The following is a 15,502-nucleotide window of genomic DNA, read 5'->3' on the forward strand; positions in this document are numbered from 1 at the left end:
GGGGAGGGGGGGGGCAGGGAGAGGGGGGGGGGCAGGGGGAGGGGGGGCAGGGAGAGGGGGCAGGGAGAGGAGGGGGCTGGGAGAGGGGGAGCAGGGAAAGGGGGGGGAGCAGGGAGAAGGGGGGGGCAGGGAGAGGGGGGGGAGGGGGGGGAGCAGGGAGAGGGGGGGCAGGGAGAGGGGGGGGGGGCAGGGAGAAGGGAGGGGGGCGAGGGGGGGGAGAGGGGGCGTGTACGAGACGAAGGCGGAAGCGGAAACGAGGAACGGAAACGCATCGCACGTGGGTGGCGTGCAGCGTGGTGGGGATCGCGTGTTGCCTTGGAGCGATCCAGAGTCGCGGTCAACAATTCCAGCTCTCGCGTCAAGTCACCAATCGATTAGTATCTGTGTGTGTGTGTGTGTTTTATATCGATGAAAATTCAACGCAAAGTCGGCACAGTGGCTAAAGCAGTGACTCTTGACCCACACTTCACACCGATCGCCAGTGATATCTGTATATAGATATAAAAACACGATTATCCTTCAAGCGACAATCGGGTATCGAGAGCGCGCGTATCGATAGTGCAATCGATTCATGTCGTCTCTTACAACAAGAGGCAGCGATGGCGTGGGCATCGCTACAGAGGAACAAGACGTTCAAATACGGGGTCCCCATGCTGGTGAGAGCGAGAGAGAGAGACACAGAGAGAGAGAGGCGTCCAGGCGCAACGCCTGTCCGACGTTTCGTGACGGAGAGCCTGTGCAGCAGCAGCAGTGTTAGTAGCACTCACGCCGCCCTTGAGATGTCCGTGTGTCACAACACGTGTATAACGAGTGGAGGAGAGTGAGTGAGCGTGTGTGTGTGTGTGTTGAAGTGATAGCGTGTGCATCGGTTAGCGCGCTGCGCTACGAACCCGGCGACCCGAGTTCGATTTCTGGGGGAGGTTCATTGACGATTATCTGAACCGGAATGTTAATTTACAATCTACTAGGCGTGTGTGTGGCCGCGTATTTGTATCTGGGGAGCTGTAGTGTAGCGGTCAGCACGCCGTGCACACGAACCTTAATCTAAGCTGTCTTGTGGTTGTTGTTGTTGTTGTTTGACTTGCATCCCACTGAGATTTTTGCACACAGCGTTGGTTTACGGTGTTTTTTCTGCAATATTTTGCTGTCTTTTCTTGAATTTTCTGTTTGCACTTAGTCACATATTCACTTTAAGATGTTTTTTGTTCATGTTTTTGTTTTGTGTTTGTTGCGGTTGCACCCGATTCAAGAGCTGAATGGCTCACAGGGCTATACCTAATACATGAACTTGAACTTGAACACCAGTGACGATTATCTGAACCGGTGCTGGGTCTCTTGGGGTGCGGTGGTGCAAACATCGCCACTGGGGAGACAAAGGCGGCCGGGTGTGGTGTTGGCCACCCACCCAACCCCTTCGTGTGCCGTGCCGGTGTTTCAAAAGTGCTCGCTCACAGGACTTGCCCCAGCAGTCTGTTACGGCTATGGAGCTCAAAGTACACCTAGCCTGGCACAAGCGCCACCGCCGTGATGTCACCTGAACTTAGTGGCGAGTTTGTTTTGCTTTGTTGAAGCTCCCCAAGAAATGAGACTTCCCAAAGGAACAAGTCGTTGGCAGTTCCCTGTAAGAAGAAGTGGGAATCGCGTGGGTGCGAATCTTGGCGGTGATGGGATTGGGACGTTCAGGATTTGATGTACACGATGTTCACGTCTTGTGTGTCCATGGTTCCACACACACACCGCTTTATCAGTGTGTATAAATGTCTCTGTACACGTGTCCGTGTCTCTTCTTGTTTCATGCCGTGCGCCTGTTTCTTGTCCGTCTCTGTGTTGCTATCACTAATCTTCTGTTCTTGCCCCAACAGTCGGTGAAGGTTATACGGGGGATCTTTGTAATCTGCACGTCTGTCCTCGTGATGTTTATCGATTGTGGCCCTGTCAGAACTGGCATCACGGTGGCGAGGATATGTTCACCACCTCGCCTGGTCTACAGGAGGTCGTGGGGTCAATCCCGACCCTGACGCCTGCTGCTGTATATTTGGAGTTTGTGTCTCTCTCTCATCATCACAGTGGATAGGAGATGTTAACCACCTCGCCTGGTCTACAGGAGGTCGTGGGGTCAATCCCGACCCTGACGCCTGCTGTTGTATATTTGGAGTTTGTGTCTCTCTCTCATCATCACAGTGGATAGGAGATGTTAACCACCTCGCCTGGTATACAGGAGGTCGTGGGGTCAATCCCGACCCTGACGCCTGCTGCTCTATATTTGGAGTTTGCGTCTCTCTCATCATCATCACAGTGGCTAGGAGATGTTCACCGCCTCGCCTGGTATGCAGGAGGTCGTGGGGTCAATCCCGACCCTGACGCCTGCTGCTGTATATTTGGAGTTTGCGTCTCTCTCTCTCATCATCACGGTGGCTAGGAGATGTTCACCACCTCACCTGGTATGCAGGAGGTCGTGGGTTTAATCCCGACCCTGACGCCTGCTGCTGTATATTTGGAGTTTGCGTCTCTCTCTCATCATCACAGTGGATAGGAGATGTTAACCACCTCGCCTGGTCTACAGGAGGTCGTGGGGTCAATCCCGACCCTGACGCCTGCTGCTGTATATTTGGAGTTTGCGTCTCTCTCTCATCATCACAGTGGATAGGAGATGTTAACCACCTCGCCTGGTCTACAGGAGGTCGTGGGGTCAATCCGGACCCTGACGCCTACTGCTGTATGTTTGGAGTTTGCGTCTCTCTCTCTTTCATCATCACAGTGGCTAGGAGATGTTCACCACCTCGCCTGGTATGCAGGAGGTCGTGGGTTCAATCCCGACCCTGACGCCTGCTGCTGTATATTTGGAGTTTGCGTGTCTCTCTCTCTCATCATCACGGTGGCTAGGAGATGTTCACCACCTCGCCTGGTATGCCAGAGGTCGTGGGTTCAATCCCGACCCTGACGCCTGCTGCTGTATATTTGGAGTTTGCGTGTCTCTCTCTCTCATCATCACGATGGCTAGGAGATGTTCACCACCTCGCCTGGTATGCCAGAGGTCGTGGGTTCAATCCCGACCCTGACGCCTGCTGCTGTTTATTTGGAGTTTGCGTGTTCTCCCCGTGGTCGCGTGGATTTGTTTACTGATCCACATTGAGAAGCACGCGTTGAGAGTTTTTGTCTGCTAGGAATTTCCTATCTGGTCAAATGAAAACGAGTTTTTTTTTGTTAGTACGTCTGCGTTTATCTGTGCGGCAGACTTTACGTGGCTCTCTGTCGCTTTCACTCAGGGATGTAATGTCGTGTCTGTGTGTTGAGACAGCTTGGTTGGTGGTGATGTTGATGATAATGAAACTCCTCTCAAGGGCGTCCTGTGACCTTCTGCTAAAGAGTAGCGACCACCCTCATCAATCACTTGGCCACGTGCACCAGTGTGGATGGCAACATTATTTAATGCGGTGTCACTCGCTGACAGCAACATACTTAACATAATAAGGCTTACACGTGGGCAGCAATCTTAAAATATACTATGGCAACAAATTTCATGTCGCGTTTTTGCCGAATACTCAGATTTTACTATTAGATTTTTTGTATTTTTCACAATTTTGCGATCGGTTTGCCCACAAGCGCAAAGTGTGCATTCGGAATTCTCGCGAGGGTTGTTTGCGGAACGGCTCGTGGAAGGAGATATCGCAGATCTACTTCCGAGAAACCGTCAAGTGACTTCATGCACACGAGGGGAACTGCACTCTCACATTTAGTAACTTCAGAGATGTTCATCTTCTAGCTCGAAAAATCGATGTGTTCAGTTCTCAACTGGAATTTAGCCAAATGAGTTGAAAAAACGAATGTCACATTTCGTTTTTTGAGGTGATTGCGCTCAGACTATCAACTTGCTACAATTGAGAACCAGGTTTAACCCCTCTCAAAAGACAAAGATCCCCCGTATAGCCTCAATAGACTGTAGGAGAAAGTGCTGTGAGCGAGCACCTATGAAGGCCGGCACAACGCAGCACACTAGGGGATGGGGTGGCCAGCACCACACCTGGCCACCTTTGTTTCCCCAGTGGCAAAGTATACAACCACACCAGGTACTCATTTAAGGCTGAGTCGACCTAGAGGAGGCACAGGACCGGTTCATATTATCGTCACTGGTGTTGGCCTTGAGCAGGAATGAAACCCGGTTGGCTGGGTTCATGGTGCAGTGCTCGAACTGCTACACTACTGCTGCTCAATTCTAGATTTGAAGCTTTCGTGACTGCAAGGATTCATATTCTTAGGTTTTTTCGGTAAAGTCACGTAGGCGTAGTCACAAACCGAACCTCTCCCTAATAAAGGCTCAGTCTTTTGTTATGCAGTCTATTCATAGTCTCAAACCACACCTTACCATAATAAATAGTGGGCCATTCCTGCCCCTTCCCCCCCCTCAACCATTATATATACGGAGTGGTAATCTCTCATTTACTTGATACAGCTGTCGGGCTGTGACGGTTCCACCTGAAGACGGAAGCTTGTGTTGCCTCCGAAACGTCGTGATTTTTATTTTATTTTATTTTTATTAATTTTAATGTTTTACCTACGTGACTTTACCGAAAAAACCTAAGAATACTGATGCTCACTATCGGGCAGCGAAAAACCAAAATTTTTAGCCAAGGATGTCGGTGGTCCTCATCTGTCTCTCACCTCTGGACCACCTGGACATCTCCGAAGCTTTACTCATTTGGAAATATTTTATTTTCCAAACTCCATTTTCAGAATTTTTTTTTAATGCTCAGAATATATTGAATTCATAGACTTCACGTCAAGGCAAAATCAATAAAAAAAACATCATCTTATAGTTAAGTACATTGGGTTTGTTCTGTAAATTTGAAGTGTGATGTAAGTTTATTTTAGTTTTAAATAATGAGAGGGGACATTCCTTCGAGGTAAGATCATTTAAACACAATAGGATCGTGTAGGAACCTGTGACCCAACATTGTTGAGTCCTGGGTTCTAATCCGGGCAGCTGAATCAACCAGGTTCTTAAGTGTGTGTTCCCGTAGTGAGCTGATGGTCTCAGACTTGTCACTAAAGTAAAAAAAAAACCTATTAAGTTTCGTTTTTACCATTTGGCAAAATTTTAGCTCTCACAAAAAAAAATATTGGTTTGGCTATCACATCACAAACATTACTCAGTCGCAAACGAATAGGGAAAGTATTTCTGCCGACTGTAGAGACCAGAAGTCACTTGAAGGTATCTGGGAGGGGCCACTGATATCAAAATTAGAATATATTTATGCTGGAGAAATACAATGAGCGATGAAGCTCTTTTTCACAGATGTCCAGTAGTTTCACAAATATCCACGGTGTCTGGGAGGTGACACTGATATCCGCTTTCGCGCTCCGATCTCGAACAACGCCGGCTTGCTCTGCAGCATGAGATTTTTCCGAACAGATTCTTGGCATCATGCGTTCATGCCTCGAGCACAATCGGAATAAAATTCGGGGTGAAAAAAAAAAATCTTCCACTTTTTCACCATTTTAAATTTCGGCATCGTCGCTTTGCTTCGGCAAGCACGGCCACTTTGGTGACGACGGCTTCTCCTGCCACGGCTGGCGATGACCTCGCGTTTCCAGGCCTCGTCCTGGCGCTGGCTGTTCATTGCTTCTGCACGGGCACACGCTGGCAGTTTGGACTTGGCAATCGTTTAAAGTGCCCTGGGGGGGTGATGTATGTTACGTAATAAAAAAAACCCGCAGGGAAAAAAAATGCCACTTGCAACAGATACTTGCTATGCGCTAACAAGATTATGCGAGCGGTATTCGGCTCCGAACGCAATTGCGTTTTGCGGTGCTCTTGTGGTTTGAATGCGGTGAAGCTTTTGTTGATTTAAAAACCAATTCGGTTTTCGTGTGGCGGCTTAAGAATCAAGATTACAGTCGGCGAGAGCGCGTGTGTTTTTGTGCGACGAGGCTTCGCTGCATATGGAGTATTCATTGAATTATTTGTGAGCATCCCCTTCGGATGTGCCTTAAATTGTGAGGCTGCGTCGTGGAGGTAAGGTTCTCCGTGTACATTGACTAATTTGACGTATGTTTTTAATTCGATGTGGCTATGGCGCACGGTGAAAAAAAAACTTCGTAAAAAAATCCAACTTTGTTCCCCTGGGCTGACGCTTTCGATTTAGGAGTTTTTGGTCGGTTTTTGGCTTTTACAGCGAAGCGTATTTCCTGGCTGGGCTGCTGCACGGCACTCCCCAGTTTTACCGCTTGCCTTTCGCTGGGCGCAATTTCCGACTCGTACACCTTGGTTCTTTCGGTAAAGTCACACAGGTGAAAAAAAGAATAAAGAATACAAATAACTAAATTAAATCACGACGTTTCGGAGGCAACACAAGCTTCCGTCATCAGGTGGGACAACCATGATTTCCGACGTTTCGCTCCACGCGGAGCTTCGAATATCAGGGGTGGGAGAGTGCGAGGAGGGGATTAGAGTTAGACGAGAGTGCAGAGAGGTAGGCAAGGGGTATCGTGAGCATAAGAATGGATGTTAAATGACAAATTAGTTAATCGTTCCTCCTAGTACCCAGGCAAACGGAGTCAACGCCGAGACGCGTAGCGCTGCTCTCAAACTGAATTAAATTGTGTGAGCTTAGTGGCAGGAATTTTTTAAATTTTATTTCCTTCGCCTCATTCCTTCAGCTAAGCTTCTCGTAATATGTATTTGAACAGCAGCGGGTGGCGGAAGGTGATTACCATCTCACTCTTGCTTTTGTTTTTTTGTCTCGAACGAACAGACGACATTGACATGCGGCGGCGATGCCAGCCATCGTCGTCCACAGAACACGACCGCTAAATAAGAAAATACAATTAATCCTAGATTTGAAGCTTTCGTGACTGCAAGGATTCATATTCTTAGGTTGTTTCGGTAAAGTCACGTAGGTAAAAAATTTAAATTAATAAAAGTAAAATAAAAATCACGACGTTTCGGAGGCAACACAAGCTTCCGTCTTCAGGTGGAACCGTCACAGCACAATAAAAACAGTCCTTGGATATATACAAGGACTGTTTTCTTGGAATTTCTCTTACTTGATACAGCTATCGTGCTGTGACGGTTACACCTGAAGACGGAAGCTTGTGTTGCATCCGAAACGTCGTGATTTTTATTTTATTTTTATTAATTTTATTTTTTTATTTTTTACCTACGTGACTTTACCGAAAAAACCTAAGAACATACAATTAATCCTCCGTGGCACAATCACCGGCTGCCCGTGCCGGCCGCTGAAGTGGTCCGTGTTTGCCTTCCAGTGTCGTACGTCCAAATATAATTTAAAAAGCTCATAGTTGGGCTCGTGTAGGTGAATTCATTAAACTGCGTTTTTTTTGTATTTTACGGAACCGTAATTATGTTACAGCTGTCTAACTGTGAGGCGGAGTGGAAAGCCTTTACTAGGCAAACCGCTCGGAACGGAATTATCTGTTTAAGAAGGGTGTGCTTTATTAAATGATTGTGATGCTGTTGGGAATTTGACAAAACATTCAGGATTTAAAAATTGCCATAGCAGCGGAGCGAAATTAGTTCAGGCTGAGCCACCCTTTCTGATTCTTTGTTGGCGCGTACAATGCTTCGTTACCACCTAGGGGGAATCCGTTCGCATGGACAATCTTCGTAATGAGGCGTGTGTGTCAGATATTTTGGCTTTGCGAATGGATTCGGAATCGTTTACATTTTTTGCGTCTCATTTTGGCCATCTCATTCACGTAGTTTGACAGTCGGTGGGCAGGTTATCGTGTGATGGGCTAAGGTGTGGGCACTCCCACCTCGTCCGAGACGTCTGGGCAGCGTGGAAGACCAGGACAAAATACCTTTTAGAGGTCCTCTGGACTTCTCTCTCGTGGTGGCCCTTCCTCTAACAGTGGCATGAGGAAGAAATTGCAGGGCTGCACCTTTGCCACCTTTTGTATTGTTTTTACCTGCAAAAATTTTCTCAGTCATTTAGCCGAACTTAACTTGAGCCGTGTAGAGCTCTTTATTTCAAAGCACTGTTGGCTGAAGGCCTTCCCACTTCAAGTCGGAGGACATGGGGGTGTTTGACCTTCTATTCATCATAAATAATCGATCCTGATGATCATTATGCATGCAATGCATGATCCGTGCACACGCAATTCGATGCGTGTACTTTGCGCGTAAGAATCGATTTTGATTGAACCTTGTGGCGGTACCCTGGGGTACCATTGTACCCCGGCTCTCGTATAATGTCCGTTATGCGGCAATCGACTCATCTCGACGAGCTGTACACGATGCACTGTTCAAAGTAGAATTTTTCGACAATGGATCTTTTTATGCTGATGATTGGCGTTTCGACATCGTGGAGTGTGGCACCGATTTCGGATTGATTGGTACCCCAGTCGCGGAGTGAAGTACACCCCTGGAAAAAAAATATTGTCCCAGAAATAAAATATTCAATTGCATCGACCATTTTGTATTATTTGGTACCCCGAGGTACCGCCATGAGGATCAATTGTCAAATCGATTTGCATCGATCGTTGATGTGCTGTCGGCTTGTGCCGCGTGTTGTTCAGCCTGCTGTCCGACGTTTCGATCCACGCGCTGGCAGCTTCTCCAGCAAGCCGTAGAAGCCCAGAAGCTCCCGGCACTCGGAGCGGGAACGTTGGACGCGAAACAAGACGCGGTTTGACCCGAAATCTCATCGGGAGCGGATACTTGGCAGCACAGTACAACAGCGCGCGGCTCACTCGTACGCCAACGAAGCTTTGTGATAATCGGCACTGTTTAAAGGTCGCACTTGGTGCCACAAATTAACCACAATACCTCGCTCATCTCGTCAAGGAACATAAACCATCGTGTGAACTCCGGTCATCCTCGCAGCGGCTTTTGGATAAGCCATTGAACAAAGATGGTGGTCACCGCATCGCGCGCTTTCGGATGCACTTCTGCGGTCGTCTGGAATGCTCTTCCTTCCGATCTTGGGAAACAACTAGAGCTATGTACAGTAAAACCTTGGATTGCGAGTAACTTGGTCTGCGAGTGTTTTGCAAGACGAGCAAAATTTTTAAATATTAATTTGATAAACGAGCGAGGTCTTGCAATACGAGTAGTACGTGGATACGCTTTGTCTGCCGAGCATCACGTGATCACAACTGATATACGAGTGCGTTGGATTACAAATACGTTTCCGGAACGAATTATGCTCGCAATCCAAGGTTTTACTGTACTTTTAAATCATCTAGATTGAAAAATATAATTTCTTTAAAACTGCTTTTTTGTCTTTAGTTTGTCCTTCGCCCGCACCTAAAATTAGCATGGTCAAATACGTACGGTGCGAAAAAAGTTCAACGTACATGTGTAGGGCTGTTACAGAGGGTCTGTTTGTGTAGGGCTGTTTACATAGGGGCTAATGGAAAACAGACACAGTGGGCGGGGTCTCCGTGAGCACACGGGGTGGTGCCCGCAACGACGTCCGTACTGGACGGCGTGAGGGGGGTTTCGATCCTCTAACGGGGTATAAAAAGGGTTGAGCCAGAGAGCTCGGGGCTCAGTCTTAGAGTAGTTAAGAGAAGAGAGAAGACCAGCCAGATAGGCCCTGGACTCCCCCTGGGACGCCGCCCTTGTAAGGGCAGTGCAGGCTGGAGCCAGTGGCGTGGTCCCGGAACCAGAGTCAGACCTCTGGGATTCCGGGTACCGTAGCCCGATTAACCAGTGTCGGGCCAGACAGCCTCCCCTAGCCCGTTAGCGGAGGACTCAGCTAGGAAGGCTAGCTAGGGGTGAATTCCCAGTTGTACGGGTGAGGGGGCCGATACATCCCTCTAGTACTGTAAGCCCTTTGTATAAATAAATACGTGTGCCTTACCCCGTTGTCCACGCGTCTTCAACAACACTTCATCTGGCGTCAGAAGTACCAAGAACATGGACACGCGCCAAACAGCTCGAGCCAGGGAACAGCGGGCGGAGGACGCCGCCGAAATTGCCGAGCCCGAGATGGCTCTACTAGACGACGTGCAGCCGGGGCCGGATGCGGGCTTACCGGAGCATCGCCATGAAGAGGAGCAGCGGGGAGACGACCTGAGGCTGGCTCATGAGAGGCTGGCGGAACTGCTCTACGCCGCTGCCGCTGCGCTGGGGGACATCACACGGCTGGCGGCTGGTGGTCCACCGCGGGGCGAGAGGAACCGGCGTGGGGAGCGTCTTCCCGCCATTTCTGAAGATTTAAATTTTGAAATTCCCGCCATCGACGCAGCGACCGCTAGGGGCGTGGCCAACCTCAACCTGGGGTCCGACATCGGCCGCGCTGGGGCTGCTGCATCAACGACGGAGGAGGGCGCGTCATCAAAGCTGCGACAGGCGATGCCATCTGCCATTCGCGCCGAGACGCAGCCGAGTCGGGGAGGCAGCAGTCCACGGGACTCCACGGCAGCCGCTGCGCTACACCAAAGGCTGCCCCCGCTTAAAGAATTCGTGGGCGCAGAGGGCGACTGGAGCGGCTTTCAAAGACGCTTCCTCGCCCACCAGGAGATGGCTAAATGGACGGACGAAGAAGCTCTCAGCGCCCTGCCGGCGCTCCTGGACGGCGACGCGCTTGCCGCCCTAACATCGGCACCCAAGGAAAGGCGCTCCACGTTACCGATGGCGCTGCAGCTGCTGGGAGGGGTCTACGGACCGTCGGCGGAATGCAGACAAGAGTTCTACGACCGCAAGCGGGGAGAGAAGGAGTCGCCCCTAGCGTACCGAACGAGCCTCCTGGCGATGGCCAAGTCGGCCTTCCCCCGGATGGATGACGACGGCATCGACGCTATGGTAACGGAGAAGATACTCCTCCTGGCCGACGATCTAGACATCGCTGTCGTCGCACAGGAGGACGCGGAAATGACATCGCTCCAGGCGGCGCGGCTCCTCCACGCAAACCTCCTGTCGCTTCGACGCAAAGCCAGCAGGGCATCGGCGGGGCGTGCGGTGGCTGCAGCCACCCTTCCGACGGAGGAACTCTACGCCGTCGACCACCGACGGCAACAGGCGACGAGTGCACGGCCGGGCCAGGACGGGTCAGGCCGTTCCGACCACTCGTCACCTCCGACATCGCTCCCGCGGTGTTACAACTGCGGCGTCCGGGGCCACGTCGCCTCGGGGTGCCGCTCTCCTCGTCAGCGCGGGACGACACCTCACCGGGACGACGGGCCTCATCCCAAGCTCCACCGTCAAAAACCGGCGAGTCGCGGCACCCCACACGTTTGGCCCACACACACACCCGTCACGCACTCAAACACCGCGACGAGAGGGGGGCCGGTATCACGCACCATCGCACCATCACGCACCACTCCGGGTACCCATATCGAACCCGGCCAGTGGTCCGTGCTGGCCGATCGTGTGGTTGCCGCATCGTCGGGGTCGTCGGCCGTTGTAGGATATATCGACGGGGTGGAAGTGCGCATCCTGGTCGATACGGGGGCATCGGCGACTATTATTTCGGAATTAATTTACAATATTCTCCCTGTCCGGAGCCGTCCTTTGATGCCTGTTAACGTACCATTCTATGCGGCTAACGGGGGCTCACTTGGCATCATCGGACAAATTCGTGCCCAAATTTGTATTGGGGAAATTAAATTGTCTGGGCCGATTTTTGTTTCGTCCTCGCTGGCGGTTCCGTGCCTGCTGGGGACGGACTTCCTGGCCAAAATGCCGATTGTAATTTTGATCGACCAGGGATGCATAGAGCTTCCATCGGGCAGACGCATGGCGTTCCTGCCATCACCAGTTGTGACTCGGACGGCGTTCGCGATGGTGCCGGCGTTCGTGGAGAGAACGGTACGCGTTCCTCCGGGAACGCAAATGTTGGTGCCCTTGAAGCTTCGGCGGCCCCTCGTTAAGGGTGCCGGGGCGCAAGGGGTACTGTTGGGACCGTCTAGGGCCGGGGTTAGTGGACCTGATTTACTACCGGCCCAGACCATAGTGAGAGGGGATAGTGAACCCTTCATCGCGGTCCTAAACGTGGGCTCGCAGACGGTGGTGCTCCCACAGGGGACCGTGCTTGCTCACGCAACGCCGGTGCCGTGTGAGGAGCCCGCCGTAAATTCCGTCAACACTGTCCCTGCGTCGCGACCACGTTCGGACAGCGATGAAGGGTGGCTCGAGGCGCTTTGTGCGGGATCGACGGACCTGTCCGATTCAGAGCGTCAACAACTTAAAACGCTATTGCGAGAATTTTCCGACGTTTTTAGTCGAGATAAATATGATTTGGGCTGCACTCACTTGCTGCGTCACCATATTGACACGGGTGACAGCGCGCCAATTCGCCAAAATCCGTTTCGGTTGAGTCCCGCCGAAAAGGAACATGTCAAATCGGCTGTTGATGACATGTTAGCCGCGGACATCATTTCTCCTTCCACCAGCCCTTGGGGAGCGCCGATCGTCCTGGTTAAAAAGCAGGACGGTTCGTTGCGGTTTTGCGTTGACTTCCGGCGTCTTAATAAAATTTCGGTTGCCGACGCATACCCGCTCCCTCGGATGGATGAATCGCTTGACGCTTTGGCGGGAGCGCGATTCTTTTCCACACTCGATTTACTTTCGGGATTCTGGCAGCTTCCTCTGGATGATGAGTCTAAGCCTAAAACTGCTTTTCGTACACCGCACGGCTTGTTTCAATTCAACAGGTTGCCGATGGGCTTGCACTCAGCGCCGGCAACTTTCCAGCGTTTGATGGAATTGGTTTTGGCTGGACTGCAATGGGAGTCGTGCCTCATTTATTTGGATGACGTTATCGTCTTTAGTAAAACTTTTGATGACCATCTCCAGAGGTTGCGGGCAGTTTTCCTAAAGATGCGGGCTGCTAATTTGAAATTTAAGCCCCAAAAATGCCATTTGTTGCGTGATTCGGTGCGTTATTTGGGGCACATCGTGGGACGCTCGGGTATTGCTACCGATCCCGCCAAAACGCAGTGTGTCAGCTCCTGGCCGACTCCCACTACAGTGGGAGAGGTCAGGAGTTTTATTGGGTTCGCGTCGTATTATCGACGGTTTGTTGCTGATTTTGCAACAATTGCAAAACCCCTGCACGCTCTAACATCTAAAGGGGTTCGTTTCCACTGGGGTCAAGAGGAGGAGGCTGCGTTCCGCTCCCTTCGGGACGCCCTGGTGAAAGCCCCTCCCTTGATCTACCCTGATTTTTCGAAACCCTTTTTGCTCGACACCGATGCGAGCAACACGGGTATTGGGGGTGTGCTTTCCCAGGTGGTTGATGGCGTTGAACGGGTGGTCGCATACGGTAGTCGGGTGTTGTCTCCTGCGGAGCAGAGATATTGTGTTACCCGTAGAGAGCTGTTGGCAATTGTTTTTTTCATCCAACAATACCGCCCATATCTGTACGGTCGGCATTTCACCGTCCGCACAGATCATGCGGCACTACAGTATGCCCTGCGAGTTCAACAACCATCGGGACAGTTGTCTCGATGGTTGGAGGTTCTCCAGGATTTTGATTTTGAGACCACTTACCGTAAGGGCGTTCGCCATACCAACGCGGACGCTCTGTCACGCATGCCAACCGCCTCGGAATGTGCATGCCTCCTGGGGTCGGGACGTTGCAGACCTTCAGGGGACGCATCGGTCCCGGTCCTGGCAGCCACCGACGGTGACGAGCCACTGGCTGATAATTCTATCGAACAACAGGGAAGGGATTCCCTGTTGGGGTTGCCCGTCACTGAGTGGGGGCGCCTCCAAATGGAGGACACCTCCCTCCTCGGGTGGCGTCGTCGCGTCGGGGGTGCTGGCCGGGTGAAAGGTGATTCGGGTGCATGGGAAATGGTGCAGGGTCTGCTCATGCACTGGGACGCAAAATCACAGCGACATCGGCTGGTCGTCCCTTCGGAGTTGCGAGGCAAAGTGGTGTGGGCCGCGCATGAGCGCCTGTTACATCTGGGGACTCTAAAGACCCTCGCACTAATACAGCTAGATTTTTTTTGGCCTGGTATGACAAAGGATGTGGGGGATCTTCTGAGTTCATGCCCGCGATGTGCGCAGCGGAAACCGCCGGCGCGGGAGTCTAACCCGCCGTTACAATCCATCAAGGTGTCCAGGATAAATGAGCTGGTCGCACTGGACATCTTGGGCCCATTTCCCGCCACCCCCAGGGGCAATAAGTATTTGCTGACAGGTGTCGAGTATTTTACGCGCTGGCCCATGGCCTGGCCCCTTGCCAACCAGTCGGCAGCAGCCATCGTGGACGCCTTTGTTCAGGGATACGTCCTGGACAAAGGTGCCCCGGAACGGCTGCTGACCGACCAGGGTAAAAATTTTTCCAGCAAATTACTTAAACAAGTCTGTGACCTCTTAGGCACAAAGAAAATTCGGACCTCCCCGTATCACCCACAGACTGACGGAATGGTCGAGCGCCTGCATCGCACCATTTCGTCAATGATGGCACAGCAGGTCTCAGATTCCCAGACTGATTGGGACCTGCATATTCAGGGGGTCTTGGCGGCATATCGGATGGCACCCCATGCGGCTACGGGGTTTTCCCCCTTTTACCTTATGTACGGTCGCGAACCCGACCCGCCTGTTCGCGCCCAGCTGCAGATCCCCGACCAGCAAGGTAAAACAAAATTGGCTGACCACGTCAAATTTAATTTGGCTAAGTTAACAGAGGCACGGGATGCTGCGAGGTTAAACTCGGACCTCCGTCAAAAGGCGAACGAGCGCCTCAGGTTGGGTCGAGCGCATGTCATACAGTGGAAACCGGGGGACAGGGCATGGTTGCACTGTCCCCAAGTACCCCTGGCTACCTCCCCAAAGCTGGCGCGACCGTGGCGGGGGCCTGTGGAAGTGGTCGAGGTCCTGCGACCACAGTGCGTGCGCATTCGTTGGGGGAAGCGGCGATGGTTCGTGCACCCCTCTCGGTTGAAACCTTTCGTCGCGGCACACAAACCCACTTCACACATGCGTGGCCAGACGTGTGGGGGGTCGACCGACTCACTAGGTCCGTCCCCACCGCGCTCACCTAATGCCTTGCCGGCCGTGCCACCTCCAGGTGCATCGAGACTGACGGGCTCACGCCCGACCACCCCTTCTGGGGATACCAACAGTCACGAGGCATCAGAGGAGACCCCGCTCCCGGACGGACGATTGCCACCTGACGGTCCGCCAACCGGGGTTCCCCCGTGTGAGGGGCCCGCCGCAAGGACACGCGCAAAAATGCGCAAACTGTTGTGATACCGCAAGGACACGCGCAAAAATGCGCAGACTGTTGAGGAACCGCAAGATTTGTATATATATGTTGTGTTCATTGTGTGTTGTGTGGGGGGGGGGTGTCCCCTGCCCATTGGTGTGCATTGTGGCTTCGCTACATATTGTATATAGCTCGTTCTTACGGTATCCGTATTTATTCGGGGGGGGGTGCGTCGGATTGTTCCCTTTCAGGGTTGAGGGTTTTGTTGTTGTCATTGTCGTTGTTGTTGTTGTTACTGTTGGTTCCTTCAAGTTAGCGTTCAAAACGTTTTTTTTAAGGCACACGCGGGGATCCAGGGGTTGAATAACCTTTAT

General features: G+C 51.8%; 1 protein-coding gene across 1 annotated transcript in view; it reads left to right on the plus strand.

Annotated features, from left to right (window-relative positions):
* Positions 1 to 518: 518 nt before the first annotated feature.
* The window catches only part of LOC133361049 (cytochrome c oxidase assembly protein COX16 homolog, mitochondrial), a 44,732-nt gene continuing 29,748 nt past the window's right edge, over positions 519 to 15,502 (plus strand). The window contains exon 1 of the mRNA XM_061579916.1: positions 519 to 656. Coding sequence (XP_061435900.1) covers positions 600 to 656 — 57 coding nt within the window. The 5' untranslated portion in view covers positions 519 to 599. The remainder of the gene's footprint in view (positions 657 to 15,502) is intronic.

The sequence above is a fragment of the Lethenteron reissneri genome, chromosome 8 (assembly GCF_015708825.2).
Source record: "Lethenteron reissneri isolate LAM-NWPU_2019-01 chromosome 8, ASM1570882v1, whole genome shotgun sequence".
Classification (NCBI taxonomy): Eukaryota; Metazoa; Chordata; class Hyperoartia; order Petromyzontiformes; family Petromyzontidae; genus Lethenteron; species Lethenteron reissneri.